Source organism: Miscanthus floridulus, chromosome 8, assembly GCF_019320115.1.
Source record: "Miscanthus floridulus cultivar M001 chromosome 8, ASM1932011v1, whole genome shotgun sequence".
Classification (NCBI taxonomy): Eukaryota; Viridiplantae; Streptophyta; class Magnoliopsida; order Poales; family Poaceae; genus Miscanthus; species Miscanthus floridulus.
In genome coordinates, this window is record NC_089587.1 from 182,324,612 (window position 1) to 182,343,902 (window position 19,291).

Genomic DNA, 19,291 nt, shown 5'->3' on the forward strand with positions numbered 1-19,291 from the left:
AGTTATATGGTGGGACGCTCTTATGTCGGTCATAAAATGCTTACAACCTCTGTTTTTGGGACACTACAGAAGGGGAGGATCGATAGTCCGGCTTCCGCCTCTCCACCGGCGGCCGCATCAACGATGGCCTCGTTCGCGTGTCCTTAAACCTGCCTTGATCCGCTTCTTTTTTTATCTGGAACAATGTTTTCCTCTCACAAATTCCTCCAGAATTCCTCCAAACCATCCAAATTGCTCCAGAACCATACTATCCGAACGGGGCCGATGCCTCCTTTCCTCCGCTCTTCCCAGTCCTCACCGGCACGACACCACCCGTTGCTTCACTAGGCAAAGGTTAGTGGATCTGTTACCGTCTGTTTGGTTGGAGTGCTGGAGCCAACCCGAATGGGTTCGACCCATTTTTTGGTTGTTTGGATGGAGGTTTGGGATGGGTTGGGTTCGACCCCAGGAGAATATTCCTCCAATATGCGGGTTCGGTTGCTCCGTCGAAATCTGGCGGACGGAGCCGCTCCGCTCGGGTTGAGAAATTCACGTGCGCTGCAGTAACCCCAAACCTTATCCCTTCACCTCCCCAAACCTTATCCCTTCACCTCCCCTCCACTCGACCGCTCCATCAGACCGCCGCCGCCCAGCGCCGAGCCCCGCATCTTCGCCAGGGTCGCGCAGCGCCGGCCTCGCCCAGCGCCGGCCTGGCCATCGCGCCGGCCCCGCCTGGTCCGCCGCGCCCGAGGAGCCACCCCGCCGCGCCCGAGGAGCCGCCCCGCCCGCCTCCAGGTCCGCCCGAGGAGCCGCCCGCCCGCCGGCCTCTGCCCCGGACCGGCGCCGCCCTCTGCCCCGGACCGGCCCCGCATCTCCGCCAGGGTCACGCCGCCCTCTGCGTCGCCCCGCCATCTGCCCCGGACCGGCGCCAGGTCGGCCCTCTGCCCCGAATCCCTGCAAGTGAGTACTGGTTTAGTCTTGTTCTGTTGTTACTTTTTCATAGCGATTTCATAGCGACTTCATTGATGCGATTGATGAAATGCCGAGAGGTTTGCGTACAACACCTAGATGGTTAGGAGCACCCTTTTCCTATGAATAGAAACAAACTATGGATGGTCTTTCAGTAGTATATTGTGCTCAGACTTAAATTGTAAGTAACTTTGAACCAAACTACATGAATTTTAAGACCATGTAACCTCTTATATGGAATTGGATGGGGTCTGCTTCTGAATATTTGCTTTTTACCTACCTGATCTATATTGATTGTGCTGTTGTGCTTGATTGTGCTGCTGTATGTAGATGAATAACAGGCTCAAGGCATTTGTTTTTGCTGCTGCTGCACATTGGTTGTTGTGTGTCATGGCAATTGTTGTTCGGACTAGGAAAAGAAAACGAGTTGCAAGAAGGGAATGGATTACTTATGCACCAATATATGAAAGGGATAGGAAGAGAATGGAATACCTCAATGACAAAATCTGGAAGGATGACACAACTTGTGTAAACATGCTGAGAATGAACAAAGCACGTTTCTTTAGGTTTTGTAAGTTGTTTAGAGATCGTGGTTTACTTGAAGATACCGTTCATATGTGTGTTGAGGAGCAAGTGGCAATGTTTTTGCATATTGTAGGGCACAATGTTAGGAATAGAGTAATTGCAACCAATTTTGGTAGATCCGGAGAAACGGTCAGTCGTTATTTTAACAAAGTACTTCATGCTATTGGTGAGCTACGAGATGATTATATTAGGCCCCCTTCATTGGACACTCCAGCTAAAATTGAAGGAGACCCAAGGTGGTATCCATACTTTAAGGTGTGAAGCTCAACCTTATGTCATATTCTAAGTTTATTTTTTGCCAAACCTAATTGACCTAATCTTGACTTCTTTGAACATCACGTAGGATTGTATAGGAGCACTTGATGGTACACATATAAGAGCCACTATTCCAAAGGAAATGCAGCATGTTTTTCGTGGTAGATACAAGCATTGTACTCAAAATGTACTGGCAGCCGTAGATTTTGACCAAAAGTTCACCTATGTGTTGGCCGGATGGGAGGGGACAGCACATGACGCACTAGTTTTACGTGATGCTTTAACACGTGAGGGTGGCCTTCATGTGCCACAAGGTAATACAAGAACCTATGTCTTGTCCATAAATTTGTTCATCAAAATTAATGGATCATTAAGATGTAACCTAACTATGCATCATATGTTAGGTAAATATTACCTAGTTGATGCTGGATATGGAGCCAAACCAGGATTTTACCCCCTTTTTGGGGTGTACGATACCACTTGAATGAATGGGGGAGGAATCCGGTGCAAAATGAGAAGGAATTGTTCAACCGTAGGCACTGCTCATTGAGAATCATAGTAGAGCAAGCATTTGGAGCACTAAAAAGGAGATTCAAAGTACTTGATGATGCCTCTCCTTTTTTTCCTTATGAAACTCAAGTTGATATTGTTGTTGCTTGCTGCATCATTCATAATTGGGTGATTGAAGATGGGAGTGATGAATTCAATATACCAAGTGACAACGATGAGGACACCCAGCACACCACATATGCTGGGACAGCAAGTGAGAATGCCATTATGCTAGCTTTTAGGGAAGGCCTGGCTGCCCAAATGTGGGCAGATCGTCAAAGTCATGGAAACTAGTATCGGTCAATGTAATATGTGTTGTATTTTTTTTCTTGGACAATGTAATAATTGTATTTGAGGGCTGAAATTGTATTTGAGGACATATTTCTACAGATATTTGATTGCCACGTTGTTTACTACTTTGTTTGCTACTTTGTTGGCATTATTATTTGAGGACATATATTGCATTGTTTATTTTGTAGGGGAATGGAAGCAGAGGGTAGTGCAGGGACTGGTGGACATGCTACTTGGACTTCAACTTGGTCAGCCTACATGCTCAAATACCTTGCCAATTTAGTGGTTAATGGCACCAAGACTTCATCCACCTTCAAGATGGTTCACCTTAAGACATGGCAAAAGAAGTTTCGTAAAATATGTGACCTTCGTGGTTTGAGTGCTGCTGGTTGGGATGAAGATACCTTCACTATAACTCTTGATGATGAGCACTACAACAATCATATTAAGGTATTTGCTGAATTATTAGTTCTCACATATAATAATCTAATAATAGTTGCTGAATTATTAGTTGTCACATAATAGTAGTTGCTAAAATTGTACATATACTGCAGGATCACAAGTCTGATGCTGATTTTCTAAACAAGCCTATTCAACACTTTGAGGAGATGCACACAATATTTGGAAGTACCATGGCTACAGGCAAGTTTGCAAAGGACTCGGGTGTGCCTCTAGGTACACAGGAAGACAGTACAGATGACTGGGACAATGAGGTGCAGAGGATGGAGGTACAGAGTGATAGTAATGCAAATGAAGACAACAATGTGGCAACTTCATCGGCTACCAAGGCCACCAATCCTAAGAAGAGGGACAAGGGCAAGAAGAGGGCCATGACTGACCAAGATCCATTGGTTGCTGCAATTAAATGGGGAAGTACCAAGTTAGCCAAGGCGATAAAGGAAGCGGGGAAACCTGACAATGATGTGCCGGATGATTTGTATGACAACTTGATGGCTATGAGTGGTAGTTTCAATTCGACTCACTTATCCTTCTACCATTCCTACTTGGTCCAACATCCTCACATAGCTAGAGCTTTCAACTCCTTGCCTTTTGAACATAAATTCAATTGGGTTGCAAAGCACATTGCTGACAACTACCCTGGGCAGTAAGGGTAAGTTGTAGTCATGGGATGGTTCTTTTGTTAGTACCACATAGAACTTTATATTTGTGGTCTAAGTAAGCTTGTGTCTTGCTATGTGGAAGCCTTGAACTTGCTATATATTGTGTAAGGCTTGAACTTGATGCATCGTGCAAGCATCAGACTTGATATTAGTGTGTAATGTGCCTATGGATATAGCCTAAGACTTTTATTTGTAATATGGCCAAGACTTTTATATGTGCCTGTTATATTATTTTGTGTGCTGATCTTTGATGCATGGTGCAAGCATATGAAATATTGCTATGTGTTGAGCACAAATATTGCTATGTGTTGCATAAATTGAGGAGGGTAACCTCACCATTTCAGTGCAAAGGTGACCATATGCAGGTTCTGTTTGAATCCATCCAACTAAACAAAAAATGGGATGGATCCGACCCCATCTCAGTCCTCCAACCAAACAGAAGACGGATCGAACCCATTCTCGCAACCAAACAAATCAAGGGTTGGAGCCGTCCCCAAAACGTGGGTTGGAGCCACTCCAACCCACTGATCCCACAACCAAACAGACGGTTATTTGCGTCCCCTTATCAGTTTAATTCCAAGTGGTAGCACCTACCTGAAAAACACTCAGTTTTGTTCTCCTAGTATGCAGATCTGCACGCAAAATTTCTTATCTAATCATCCTCCTGTGCGTACTGTAACTGTCAGGATGCTACCCTGCGTGTTCTAGATGTTCAATTTCAGTTATTTTGGAATTGTTCAGAGACAAACAAGCTAATGTAACCAGAAAACAGCATTAGCGTCATCTTCATAACTGAATAACTGATGCATTGCTGACGCTAATGTTGTATTCATGAAAATGGATAGACCTGATTGTAGTTTGCATGCACTACCAATACGATACCTGAAGACATAGATGTATTTTACGTTTCTTTTTGCCCCATGAATATTCAGGATTGCAATGGCACAGTGTGGTATATCCAGAGTAGTTCATTACTTTGTGTACATTACACACAGTTGGAACCAGATTTCTATTAACAACGAACTTAAAAAAAATACTTCCATGTTTGCCTCTACTTGTATTCGGTAAACAAATGAGTTATCGTTAGCCTCAAGGGCATACGGGTCATTTTATACTCGGAACAAACAAGCTACTAGAAAAAAAATCAGGTTTGTCAAAAACCCAACTTCTGCAGGGAGCAGCTTCTTAGAAAAACCTGCTTCTCAGAAAAGCAAGTCTCAGACAAGTAGTTGCAAACACTGCCAATTGCGTTCTGTCTTGAAGCTATTGCTAGCCTCCTTGTTTCAGATAGCTTTTGTCACTCTGCCCACTTTAACATAACGTGATGATGTGGGCTCTCATCCACTCCAGATTTAGAAGATGCCAAGAGAGGATCAAGGCTGTGGAAGCATAGGAGGAGGAAGGGAAAAAGCAAGCATGCAGAGGCAGAAGACTTCATCTCTGCTTAACTTCAAGCTAGAAGGTTAACATAGCGCAATCACTTTCCAAGGCTCTGCAGAGTGTTTTACAATATTATGCTGATACTAGTCATTCACATTTTGATCATTCATTGTCATGGCACATTTGTCATCATTATACCTGCATCTGACATCTATACAAATCATTTAACAGTTCCTGTTTTCACCCTATTGCACCAGATTTCACGAGTAGATTACGCAGGCTTTACCTGCTCCGTGGCTATCCTATGCCATCTGAATCTCAACGTAGTGGCAAGTTTCTATCTTCCATTTTCTGACCTGATAAATACTCCCTCCCTCTTTATTTTGACACATGCTAAGATCACTTATTCTATCACATTGGTATGTCATACTGTTATCCTCTTCTTTCGAGCAGCAGGCATGCACTTGGTGAATACATTCGAAGAGAGTTTTGATGACTTGGATGGCTACAGTGAAGAACATGCTCGGGTTAAATTACTTGCTTCAAGCATGTCTAATTCAGTTGTCTCCCTTGCTTCTTTTGAGGAAATTCCATACTTTTGTGAATTGACCACTAATCAAGTTTTAAAGCCTTGTGTTATGTAGGGAATGTGAGGCGTTTCACATGCACGGGTACTATTTTCAGACACACGCCTTACGAAATGACTATTCTAACTTCGGCTAGCTTGGTTAGATGCCTTGGAAATGAAGCTAAGTTTGTGAATAAGTTGAAGGTTACTTCTGCTTGTCATTTGTATTATTCCGTTGCTTCTCAAGGAGATTTTCTTGATGAGGTGATATAATTGTCACTTTGTTGCAGATTAAGGTGTGCCTGCCCAATGGCAAGTTAGCTGTAGGGAAGTTATGGAAATATGATTGTAACTATAATATTGCTGTTGTTAAGACCAAGTCTTTCCCGGAATTTCATGGAGCTCATATTCATGGAGTCCAATTTAATTCTGAATTGTTTCAAACTAATCTGGCAGCTATTGGACGTTGCTATGAATCTGGACAATTAATGGCTTCAAGTGGAATGCTGCTACATAAAAATAGCATACTTGATTGCCAAGAACTTATGGTCTCTACGTGTAAGATCACGAAGGTACTTTCCTTGTCTCAACAACTTTCAACCCTTAGGTGGAACATTAATAAAGTACAATTGGCAATATGACTAGACTAGGTTAGTTTGAATTAAAACAATGGATCTCATATTCATGTAAAACTTTATTCATATTATGCATTGTTTGTAACAATACTTTTCACTAACACTTCATTTTTGCGCTAGGCCGGGATTGGTGGTCCCCTAATTGATTCTAGTGGAAACTTTGTTGGCATGAACTTTTATTCTGAGGATGAAACACCATTCTTACCAGTCAGTATACTTTTGAAATGTTTCAAGCACTTTGAGATATCTGGGTACGTGTTCATGTTCTTCTTTATACATTTGTGGTATATGTCACTTGCAGTTGCATGTTGTCTGCATAATGTTGTTGGAATGTGTCCTGTATGCTCCATTATTTTAACAGGAGACTTATAGATTAGGCCAGGACTATTAATTGAAAGGATGATGTGTTGATGAAATTTTTAGTGGGTTATTAAATTGTTAACTCTTTTTCAAATGACTGGAAGAAGCTAAAACTAGCATGCTTAGGTGGTTTGTCATGATCTAAGTAAAGAAACATGTAGTACCTTTTCCTTTTTGTTCTTAACAACTCTTAATAATCATTTGCTTCTTCAAATTGGAAGAAGCAAATGATTATATTTTACATTAATTTGTGTTGTTTTGATTGATGTTTAATTTGAACTGTTTTATTAGATGGAAGACATGTTTTGGGAGCAGTTGTGGCGAAAACGGGGTCGTCCTAGAGAATTGTACCCCGACGAGTCTAGCAAAGATGCCCCCGTCTCTCCTGAACTCCCTATTCCTAACTGTGACTGTGGTCGTCCGGCCGACGTGTTTCAATCGAGACATCCGGACACAGCGGTTCGTTGCTTCTACACATGCAGTCGTTTTAATGTAAGTAATGGTTTCCGTATGTTTTTTTCATTTGTATTACTAGGTTACTAATATTTTGTTGGAATTTTGTTGTGTAGGCCCATGAGAGGTGCTTTTTCTTTCAGTGGATCGACGGTGCAGACAAGTTTGACCCCAGGTACCTCCTTTTCGACGATTGGTGGAGAGGGCGACATCCACGAGAGCACTTCGAGCGGTGGGTTCCACCTCCCCCTAACCCGTCTCCAATGATGACTAAGGAGAAGCACTTAGCCGCAGTTAGACGACTTGAGGAACCTCCTCTGTGTGATTGCAGAGATCGAGCTGTGATAAACCCTGAGAATACGTTGGAATTTGTGTGTCCAAACAAGCATGAAGTAAGTGCAAAGTGTATGTGTTGAAATGTTGAGTTATATGTGTTCATGTACTAATGTCACCTTATTTAGGTGTATTCAATGGCGAAGTGTCATTTCAAGGAGTGGTTGTATGATCCTAAGAACCAATGGCCAGAAGAACCTCCAAAGGCAAAGCAAAAGAAGAAAGAAAGATTAATTTACAAAGCATCTCCAGTCAAGTGCGAATGTGGTGTTAAATCCAACTACGGTCTAGTCCCTTCGGAGCTTGGAATAGGCCATTATTGTGGCCATATGGTTGAATATGATGAGGTTGGTTATTTTGTGGTAACCATGAAATCGTATTTTGTTTCTTTTGCTAAGACATGTATGATATAATTTTTCGTTTGAACAGAGCACTAGGAAATACAGGTGGGAATGATATGATAGTCAAGCTAAGTTCTTGGATAAACTGAAGGGGAAGCAAGTAATTGTACGAAAGAGGGGATATGGACTTGACTACGTCAACCTTTTCGTTAAACATCACAAAGACAAGATGCGTGAGTTTGCTAGACAGTGCGATATTTGTAATCTGATCGATGTTGGGCTTGACAAATGGGGATTGAAGAGACGGATGATGTTAGAGAAGGAGAGGGCAAGGAAGGAGGCAAGGGAGGAGACAAGAGTACAGATGCAGCTCTTGAACGAGCATGTTGTTGCATTATGTGCCAGTGAGTGCTTAAAAGCCTTTTTTTCGTTGCCTGATTTTAAATGTAATATAATCACGTTGCTAACTGATTGCATTTTGTACATGAAGGGATTGGATGTAGCGAGGAACATGCTGCAGAGGTGGCTCGTGCAAGGCACGAGGAAAAGAAGTTAGATGAGCACAGAAAACGAGCTGGTCGTACCGTTGAATCACCGATTATGTTGTCTACTGAGGGGGATGAGGATGAGGACGACACTGCCAGACTCAGCGAGCTCATCGCTCTAGCAGAGGCAGGCTTGCAGGTGGAGGAGGCTGAGGACGACACTAACAGACTGAGCAAGCTCATCGCTCTAGCAGAGGCTTACTTGCAGGCGGAGGAGGATGACGACGTGTTCTTTACTCAGGCCGCAAATGAAGCAGAGGCCGCTTATGATAGGCGCCATGGAGGTCAGAGCAATGTAGGTGAGCCTACCCACATGAACGAGGAGGAAGAGAACATGTTCTTGTCTCAGGCCGCAGATGAAGCGGAGGCCACTTACTACAGGCGAAAGGCAGATCAGGGCAATATAGGTGAGCCTAGCCACGACAACAGGGTTGTGGTTGAGGATTGGTACTCGGACGACGAGTTGCTTACTCAGTATGTTTCTGACTGAGGGTTTTTGATTGCGCCGTCTATTAGTTCCATGCTTTATTAATGATCAATGTAGCTATGTACTAGAAATTCCATTATGTTGTCTTATATTCCATTTAAACTATTGATGTATTGTACCCATGTATCATGTACTCGGATTACCCATGGTCGATCTTAAGTGATCCCATCTGTTTGTATCATGCGTTGAGAATTTCTAAAATGAACATAATCGAGTGAAATTATCTCAAATACAGTGCCATAGCCCACTGGTTCTGCCGTGCCATAGCCCAGGTTCTATCGCGCCATATCCCACGGCGTGGCAGTGACGTGGACATAAACCGACCAACCTCAATTGAGTTGTTGTCGGTGCTGTAAACAACTACAAGTGGTGCCACGACCGTGCGCAAGTTGAAACGAATATGAAGCAAATAAATGGACGATAAGTTGCCACATAACATTTTTATTGGTTCATGAGTCTGCAAGTTTCGGATGACAATATTCGTTCAACATAAGTTCGACGTAACGAACTAAGTCCTAGGAATGTAAGGATCCCTCGAACACCTCTTGGAAACCTCATCGTCCGGTGGAAGAAGAGGGTCGTCGTACTCCACCTCAAGAAGGGGGTACATCTGGTGCGGCGTGGGAGGGGCCATCCTATTACAAATTGATAAACAAAGGGTTAGAGTACTCAAATTAATAATATTCAAATTAACATTATGTAGCATTGCAAAATTTGAACTACTTGTTATGCAATATGAACACAATATGAAAGCACCTGCTGCCCTCATCTTCTATGCCTGCTAGCCTTGTGACCAAATTCTTTGCAAACGGAGCAAAGATTCCTACCACGGGTCTCGTTGATGTCTCCCCCCGCCATACATGTCTTCGCCGTACCCTCTCATAGCGTCCATGTCCCCCTTGAGTCGCTTCTTCTTCCTCCTACCCTTCCCTACCTTCATTAGATCTAGATGTGGCATGTAGTCATAACCATTATAAGGTGGCCAATGCATTGGGTCAAGGTATGGCTCGAAGCTCATCTCCCAAATACTAACGGTGTTCGAACGGAGATATAAGGGTGACATATATGGTAGACCCTCATAGTTGTACCCACGAACCCTATAGGCCATGATCATATGAGAGCAAGGGTCATGCATGCTCTGAGGGACGTTGCAACTGCACTCTGCCTTTTCAAGATCAACTCGGTAGTTTCGTTCACCATAACGTTCGCCGTCTAAGCTTGTGTCACCCTTGCCCCGTACACTAAAGATATGGCAGCGGGGTCCATACGGCTCGACGGTGTGCTGCTTGGCCAATTCCTCGGCCTCCTTTAAATGTTCAGCTCCGGCCTTTTCCAAAGCGCCCCTACTCAGCTATATTCCTCTGCGCAAGTTCCCACCTCTTCATAAAATATTTGTTGCACTTATGAAAGGAGAACTCAACAATTCCAGACACAGACAACGATCAAACTCTGGTGAATACATGGTTGAAGGACTCCGAGGAGTTAGTGGTCATGATGCCATACCTAAACCCCCCCATCATATGCTAACGCCCACTGAGCATTATGTTTCATCTGTACCTCTAACCATGCCTTTCCTGCTTCATTTACCATCTTGTCCAGTTCTCTATTTATCTCCTTAAACTAGTGCTCTGTACGTACACAACATAGAGCCTTTACCTTGTCACATACCTCCTGCTTCCGCTGACGTCGCCATAAATTAGCGGTAAAGTGTCTCATGCACCATCTATACACTAGAGGCGGGAACCCATCTATATGCTCAGCTGCAGCATTAAGAAGCTCTGGATGACGGTCTAAGATCAAACATATAGTGCGATATGGGCCAAGCACTTGTACACGTAGAAGCCGCATGAACCATGACCACGATTCATTGTTCTCTCCCTCTACCAAAGCAAAAGCCATGGGTACTATCTGGTCCTCAGGATCAATATCAGCAGCCATCATCAAGGTGCCCCTGTACTTTCCTGTCAGGAAAGTGCCATCAACAAGTACGACTGGTCGACAAAACTGGAATGCATATTCCGTTTGCGCGAACGACCAGAACACACGATAGAGGACATTCCTCAATGGGTCCCGAAAACACATCCCTCCGGTGTCCACAAACCATTTCAAGCCAGGGTTGTAGTAATGCATTGCACATAAGATGCGGGACACCCTATTGTATGCTTCCTCCTAACTACCCCATCGAATCGCTAGGACAATTTGCTTAGCACGCCAAGCCTTTCCATACTTCACATCGTACTTAACGAATCTAGATATGGATTGTTGTAAAGAAGACACTAAAATGTCATTATTGTCATCAACGAGCCCCAATATTCGACGGGTGAGGTAACGTGCAGTGAGCTACTGATGATTTGCCTTCCCCCTATTTGATAGGCAAGTGTGGGGTTTGACAACTTTACTTATCCTCCACTTGCCATCACTCTGTCTCTTTCCTGCATTTAACCTCTATATACATCTGTTTTTGCATATCACGTGGTACCTCAACTCCTGGTCCGAATGAGTGACGGTGTACGGCCTATGGTGGTACACAGCATAGTCCTAAAGGAAGAGCTTCATCTCTGACATTGTATTGAATATCATCCCCTTCCTAAGGGTTTCTTTCTCATGGTCATACAATGATTTCCTACACTTCTGGAGATTGGTGTCACAAACTACCATATCCATCATGTTGACATCCCTATTGTTCGGAACACCCCTGAAAGGTACGTTCATCGACCTTAGTTGCTCAAGCTCAGTCGATGTGTAAGGTGGTGGTGGAACATACTGCTGCGCTTTGCTAATTCTAGCCCATGAATCATAGGGGGTATCATCTGCTGCCAAATCTGTAATTAGTCTACCCTGAGCCTAGATACCATGCAAAACCTCAGTTGGTACTGGTAATGGCATAGTATGAACCGATACTGGCATGGCATCAACCGGTGTTGGCATAGCATATGTACCTCCTTGGTCATCATCAGAATCATCTGAATCACTGCTAACTACATCACCGATCCTGTCCTCCTCCTCCTGCTCCTCCTCTTCCCGTTCGAACTCATTCACATCGAAGTCATTGCTTATATAGCGTACTGTAGTTGAATGAAACTGCTCCTGCGTCAACTGACCATCCAAATCCATGTTATCCTGAGTTGCTTCCCCTTTGACCCCTAATTCTTGTTCATTGCCTCCAAAACCATCAATGGACGGGCCGTCCTAAACACCCTGCATCCTATACCCATTCTCCACCACCACCTCAGCCATGGACACATTAGAACCTTGGAGCACCCTAGTGTAGCGGGACTAGTGAGCAGGGTTGTGCAAGGGCATGAGGACATAGTGTGCCCTAGTCTTCCCAGTATCAAACCTCCACTTCAGTGTGAAATCACCGCCAAACTTTGCATTCAAATAGACACAAAGGTCGTTGAAGCTAGGAGGTTCATCAAACCATTCCAATTCTTTTTCCATATCCTCAAACATACCATCTTCTCTCCTAACACTTTCTCCATATAAAACTCTAACACAACAATCAATCTGCAAAAGCATTTCGAGAAACTTCATCAAGTCGTCGAAATCGTCGTACATAATGTCCATAGTAATATTAATACATATTCTAACTATAACTATACTAACTAATCTAATATTAACATCTATACAAGGCTAACTACAATAACTAATTAGACTAAATCCAATGTATAACTAGACTCACTAACTGTACTAACTAAACTACCTAACTTTACTATCTATACTAACTTACTATATTACCTATACTAACTAAACTAACTAACTATACTAACTATACTTTACTAATTTTATTTATTTTACTAACTTACTATACTAACAATGTCGATTCAATCAACAAATACACTAGGGGGTACCTCGCGGCGGTGACGCGCTAGACCGGGCCGGGAGGCGCGGGCGCTGGCCTCAGCAGGCGCGGCGGGCAGCCACCGTGCGTGGCCAGAGGGGGTGACGCGCCGGCGTGCGGGCGTGGCGTCCAACGGCCGTGGCGTGCTGGCGTTCGTGGCGCGGCGGCCGGCATGCTCGGCGGCAGGCTGGAGCGGGCGGGCACGGCGGCCAGGCGGCCTTGCTGCTCGGGCAGGCGGGACTAGCCGCGGGGCTTTTATTCGACTCTGCCGCGCCACGGATCAGCCTTTGTTGTCGTCACCACGTCAGCCACCCGCCGCGCCACCATGCTTGGCGCGGCATAGACTTTTCGCCGCACCATGGCAATAGGCGCGGCCAAAAGTGTTAATTTTGAAAAAAAATAGTGTTAGATTTAAAATTAGTTTACAAAAAGTGTTAAAATTAAAAAAAATTCTCCACATACACATGGCATTTATGTGGAGATGGTGAATTTTGTTGCAATACATTTGATTTTTCCACCCCAGTGTTCTCTGTATTTCTGTTGCTATTCTTATTCTATTTAGATGTGATTGTTTTGTGAATATATGATGATTGTTGAGCAAATTATGAGGCAGGAACGGTTACAGGTTACCCTAGTTGTGCTCAAACAAATTGGTTGGGTACTGTTTTGATTTTTTATAGTTCTTAAATCTAAACTCATCTCGCTAGGAAAAACATTATGGGTGAAACTAGAACTGCTAAATTACCATCAGAAATTTGGAACAATAGGTTTATCTAAACATAACATGTCTAAGTTACTGCATTTCACAAGGCGTGCAACATTGTTTCTTCTTCCATTATCCAAATCTTGATAACCATGACTTTGGGAAGCAGAGTAGGCACACCTGCATTCAAGCCTGAGGAAGGCTGATTTGCGCCCTTATTTCTTTTAGATCACTGATTTTCAATTTCTGTTGCAATTTTTTGTGTGCTGGTGCTAGAGATAATGGAAGGTGTAGTTCTGGCTATGGTTGCTAAGTATCTCTCAACTGAAATAAATAAATAGGGGAGAAGTAATTAAGAAACTATATTCTCAGGGCAGCTGTTCGTGGCTTTCTTATTCTGGTGTTAACCGCCATCAGGTAATGTATGTGTAGCATTAGTGAAAGCTCTAGTTTGGTTTTGGTGAATTGATGAAACCCTAAGTGCTAATCTAGTTTATCAAAGTAATTATGAGATAGGTGGCACTACTCCAAGTGATGAAGCAATTGTGAAGATCATGATGATGGTGATGATCAAGCACTTGGACTTGAAAAGAAGAAAGAGAAAAACAAAAGGCTCAAGGCAAAGGTATAAATTGTAAGAGCCATTTTGTTTTGGTGATTGAGACACTTAGTGAGTGTGATCACATTTAGGATCGATAGTCGTACTATTAAGAGGGGTAAAACTTATATCGAAATATGGTTATCAAAGTGCCACTAGATGCTCTAACTCATTGCATATGCATTTAGGATCTAGTGGAGTGCTAACACCCTTGAAAATATTTACGAAAATATGCTAACACATGTGCACAAGGTGATATACTTGGTGGTTGGCACATTTAAGCAAGGGTTAGGAACTTCACCGGCGGAGTATAGTCTGACGGTGCCACCGGCACCCTATACAAAAAAGACGGAGGTCACTGTAAGTGACCGGACGCTGATCTCGGAAGGACAGGCGCATCCGATCAGTAGAAGCAGCGAAGACGCTGGCGTCGGTCTCTGACCAGACGCTAGGTCACTTAGTGACCGGTCGCTGGAGGGTTGTGTCCAGTCCCGCTGACGTGGCAGTGCACAGAGGAGACGCCAAGTGATCAGACGTTGGGTGGGTCCGGTTGAGCATGACCGGACGCGTCCAGTCGTGAAAAATCATTTCTGGATGCTTACTAGAAATGATCGGACACTGAGGTCTTGCGTCCGGTCACTTCGCAGCAGTGCGTCCGGTCTTCACTTGATCATTGAGATCGGGCGATCAACGTTTGAAGAGAGAGGACACGTGGCACACATCACATGACCGGACGCTGAGGTCCAGCATCCGGTCAATATGACTGGAGCATCCGGTCACCTCGTGTTGTGTCCAGTGAAGGGGTACAACGGCTCTATTTCGTGGGGGCTCCTATTTAAGCCCCATGGCTGGCTCAAGCTCATTCTCTTGGCCATTTGCATTGACATAGCAACCTTGTGAGCTTAGTCAAAGCCCTCCCACTCATTTCCATCATTGATTCATCATCTTTGTGAGATTGGGAGAGAATCCAAGTGCATTGCTTAAGTGTTTGCATCTAGAGGCACTTGGTGTTCGTGTTTCGCTGTGGGATTCGCTTGTTACTCTTGGTGGTTGCCGCCACCTAAATGGCTTAGAGTAGCGAGGATCGTTGAGCAGAGGTTGGTGATTGTCTCTGGCTCTGATCGTGGTGATTGTGAGGGGTTCTTGACCTTTCCCCAATGGAGAGCTAAAAGGTACTCTAGTGGATTGCTCATGGCTTGTGTGATCCTCATCTTGTGTGGGTTGTGCGACACACTATTGAGGGTTTGGCATGTGATGCCAATTAGCACGTGAACCTCCAAGTGAGTGAATCACCACAACGAGGAGTAGCTTGCTGGCAAGCAAGTGAACCTCGGTAAAAAATCATTGTGTTCATCATTTGATTCCGAAGTGATTGGTCTTCATTGGTATTCATTCTTGTGATTGATTAGCTCATTCTTCGTGTAGCTAGTTGTCAAGATCTCTTTACATTACCGCAAACTAGTTGTCAAGCTCTTTAGTGTAGCTAGTTGTGAGAGCTTGTTAGTTTGATTAGTGTGGCTCTTTAGTTAGCTTTTGAGAGCACACTAACTTAGTGTAGTGTCATATCTATTGTGTGGATAGAAACTATATAAACTAGAATTGTGGTAGGTGGCTTGCATTTTTAGTAGGCTAGCGCAACACTTGCTTCGCCTCATATTTGTCTAACCGGTTTGTTAAGTGTTGTTGTAGAAATTCTTAATAGGCTATTCACCCCCCCCTCTAGCCATTAGGACCTTTCAAGTGGTATTGAAGCTAAGGTCACTGTGATTTGAGGCTTAACAACCTTCGGTGTAAAAATGGCTCAAATCAACAACACAAAGAAGCCACCCCAATTTGATGGCTCCAACTATCCCTATTAGAAGGCTAAGATGACAATTTATATCAAGTCAATCAATAGGAAGGTTTGGAAGGTGGTAGAGACAAAGATTGAGATTGAAGATGAAGAGGCTCCTATCGCCGTCGAAGAAATACTACTCTAAAATAATGACATTGCTCTTAGTGGCATCCATGATGCTTTGGATGAAAGAATATTTGAGCAAATCAAGAATATTGAGAGAGAGCTCATGAGGCATGGAAGAAATTGGAGGAATCATTTGAAGGCACTCAAGCCGTGAAGGGTGCAAAGGCATATATTCTCAAAGAGACGTTTGCAAGCTTTAAGATGAAGGAGGATAAGAGTGTGCCGGAGATGTTCCATAGGCTTCAAATGCTTGTCAATGATCTCAAAGCACTTGGAGAAGAGGTGAAGGACAAGGACTTCTCCCACAAGTTCTTGAGATGTTTGCCTTCAAGATTTGGCACATTGGTCACTATTCTAGTGAGGAGTGGTTTGGACACCATGACACCAAACCAAGTGTTAGGAGATATAATGACCGATGATACATATAGAGATGATGATGAGAAGGAAGAAAAGAAGGATAAGAAAGATGAGAAGAAGGATGAGAAGAAGAAGAGCGTGGCATTCAAGGCCACATCATCCAAGGGCAAGGTAAAGCAAGATACATCAAGTGAAGATGATGGCTCATGGGATGATGATGATGATGAGAAGATGTCTCTCTTTGTCAAGAAATTTGACAAGTTCATGATGAAGAAAGGGTATCGTGCTAGAAGAAAGAAATCTTCATCCAAGAATAAGGAAGAGTCAAGAAGGTGCTTCAAATGTGGAAGCAAAGATCATCTTGTTGCTCAATGTCCATACAATAGCGACAATGATGATGACAACAAGAAGAACAAGAAGGACAAAAAGGAAAAGAAAGAGAAGAAGGACAATATGATCTTCAAGAAGAAGAGTGGTTCATATGTGGTCACTTGGGATAGTGATGCTTCCTCAAGTGATGATGATGATAGTGATGATGACAAGACCACCAAGAAGAAGGCACTTGCAAGCATTGCAATCAATGAGAAGCCTTCTCTCTTTGACACTCCATCATGCTTCATGGCTAAGGCCACTAAGGTACAAATTTGTGATGATGGAAGTGATGAGGAACATGATAATGAAAATGAAAATAAAAGTGATAGTGATGATGATGAACCTACTAAGGATGAACTATTTGACATGCTAGAAGATGCTAGAGAACACTTTGACATCAAGAGAAGGGAATGCAAAAGCTTGCGTAAGGAACTAAAAGCCCTTAAGCAAGCCTTTGATGAGCTCAATACATCTCATGAGAGGCTAGAGGAAGCCCATGAGAAGCTTGGCAAGGTTCACAAAAAGCTTGAAAAGGCTCATTCCACTTTGCTTGATGAGCAAAATAAAAAAAAGCATGTTGAAACTTGCAATGTAGGCTTAACTTGTGATATAATTGATGAATCATCATCTATGCCTATCATTATTCCTCCCGCTAACCCTTCTTGTAGTACTTCAACTTCCATCTCATCTAGTAGTGATGGTTTTACTTGCCTCACTAATGGTTGAGAATGAAAACCTCAAGAAAAAGGTCAACAAGCTCACTCACACCTTGGCTAAGGCCTATGGTGGTGAGGACCGCTTGCTTATGTGCTTGGGTAGCCAAAGAGCTTCTCTCTACAAAGAGGGATTGGGCTATACCTCCAAGAAAGGCAAGGCAGCTTTTGCTCCTCACAAGACTAGTTTTGTGAAGAACAATGATCGGTTTTGCACTAGTTGCAAGCAAGTTGGTCATAAAGATCATGAATGCAAAAACAAGAGCAAAAATGCTAATGTATCCTCCATTAAGCTTGATTCTTTCTACATGCTTACTAGGGGTACAAATGGTGTAAAGGCTAAGTTCATTGGTAAACCATGGATGGGCTCAAAGAAGAAAGCCATTTGGGTACCAAAGAGCTTAGTGACTAACCTTCAAGGACCCAAGCAAGTTTGGGTACCTAAAAAGAATTGATCTTCTTTTATAGGTCAATTACAAAGCCGGAGGAAGACATTGGGTTCTTGATAGTGGGTGTACTCAACTCATGACCGGTGATGCAAGAATGTTCAACTCAATCAACACCAATGGCAATGATGGTTATGATAGTATCACATTTGGTGATAATAGCAAAGGCAAGGTCAAAGGGCTTGGTAAGATTGCAATATCCAATGACATGAGCATTTCCAATGTGTTGCTAGTAGAGAGCTTGAACTTTAATTTGCTATCCATGGCTCAATTGTGTGATCTTGGATTCAAATGCATATTTGGGGTAGATGATGTAGAGATCATAAGTGTAGATGGCTCTAATTTAATCTTCAAAGGCTTTAGATATGAGAATCTATACTTGGTTGATTTCAATGCTAGTGAAGCTAAATTATCTACATATTTGTTCACTAAGACTAGTATGGGTTGGTTATGGCATAGAAGGCTTGGTCATGTTGGAATGAAACAATTGAATAGATTGGTTAAGCATGACTTGGTTAGAGGCTTGAAAGATGTTGTGTTTGAGAAGCATAAGCTTTGTAGCTCTTGTCAAGCCGGAAAACAAGTTGGAAACACCCATCCTAAGAAAAGCATGATATGCACTAGTAAAGCATTTGAGTTATTGCACATGGACTTGTTTGGGCCAACACAATACACTAGCATTGGTGGTAACAAATATGGCTTTGTGATAGTGGATGATTACACTATATACACATGGGTATTCTTTCTAGTGGACAAAGGTGATGTGTTTGCAACATTCAAATCATTTGTCAAGGGAATTCACAATGAGTTTGAAACAACCATCAAGAGAGTAAGAAGTGACAATGGTAGTGAGTTCAAGAATACTAGAATTGATAAGTTATGTGATGAATTTGGAATTAGACATCTAAATACACTCCACAATCAAATGGCCTTGTTGAGAGGAAGAATAGAACACTCATTGATATGGCAAGGTCTATGCTTAGTGAGTACAATATGAGTCAATCCTTTTGGGCCAAAGCTATCAACACGGCTTGCTATTGTAGCAACCGCCTCTATTGTCACCCATTGAAAGAGAAGACACCACATGAGCCCTTGAATGGTAGAAAGCCCAACATTGCATATTTTTGAGTCTTTGGTTGCAAATGTTATATCTTGAAGAAAGGCACTAGATTGGGCAAGTTTGACAAGAAATGTGATGAAGGATTTCTACTTGGTTATTCCACTACAAGCAAAGCATATAGAGTTTGGAATTTAGATAGTGGTACTCTTGAGGAAGTTCATGATGTTGAATTTGATGAAACCAAGGGTTCACAAGTAGAGAATGAGAACTTGGAAGATGTTAGAGGCATTCAACTTTCAAATGCCATGAAGAACATGGATGTTGGTGAATTAAGGCCTAGACAAGTGAATGATGATGAAGATGATCAAGTGCAAGTGATCTCTAAGTCAA

The 19,291-nt window shown here is 43.0% G+C and overlaps 2 protein-coding genes and 1 pseudogene across 2 annotated transcripts in view; all 3 read left to right on the forward strand.

The window, feature by feature from the left end:
- Positions 1–1,278: 1,278 nt before the first annotated feature.
- Positions 1,279–2,631, forward strand: LOC136474209 (protein ALP1-like; annotated as a pseudogene).
- A 189-nt stretch (positions 2,632–2,820) lies between these two features.
- Positions 2,821–3,768, forward strand: LOC136474210 (uncharacterized). The gene is made up of 2 exons (XM_066471811.1): positions 2,821–3,078; positions 3,183–3,768. The coding sequence occupies exons 1-2, from the start codon at positions 2,821–2,823 to the stop codon at positions 3,735–3,737; spliced, it is 813 nt and encodes a 270-aa protein (XP_066327908.1). The 3' UTR covers positions 3,738–3,768.
- A 1,819-nt stretch (positions 3,769–5,587) lies between these two features.
- The window catches only part of LOC136470283 (uncharacterized), a 43,708-nt gene continuing 30,004 nt past the window's right edge, over positions 5,588–19,291 (forward strand). Inside the window, exons 1-6 of the mRNA XM_066468178.1 lie at positions 5,588–5,729; positions 5,774–5,901; positions 5,988–6,269; positions 6,453–6,583; positions 8,323–8,503; positions 8,573–8,771. Of these exons, the coding sequence (XP_066324275.1) occupies positions 5,588–5,729; positions 5,774–5,901; positions 5,988–6,269; positions 6,453–6,583; positions 8,323–8,503; positions 8,573–8,771 (1,063 nt within the window). The remainder of the gene's footprint in view (positions 5,730–5,773; positions 5,902–5,987; positions 6,270–6,452; positions 6,584–8,322; positions 8,504–8,572; positions 8,772–19,291) is intronic.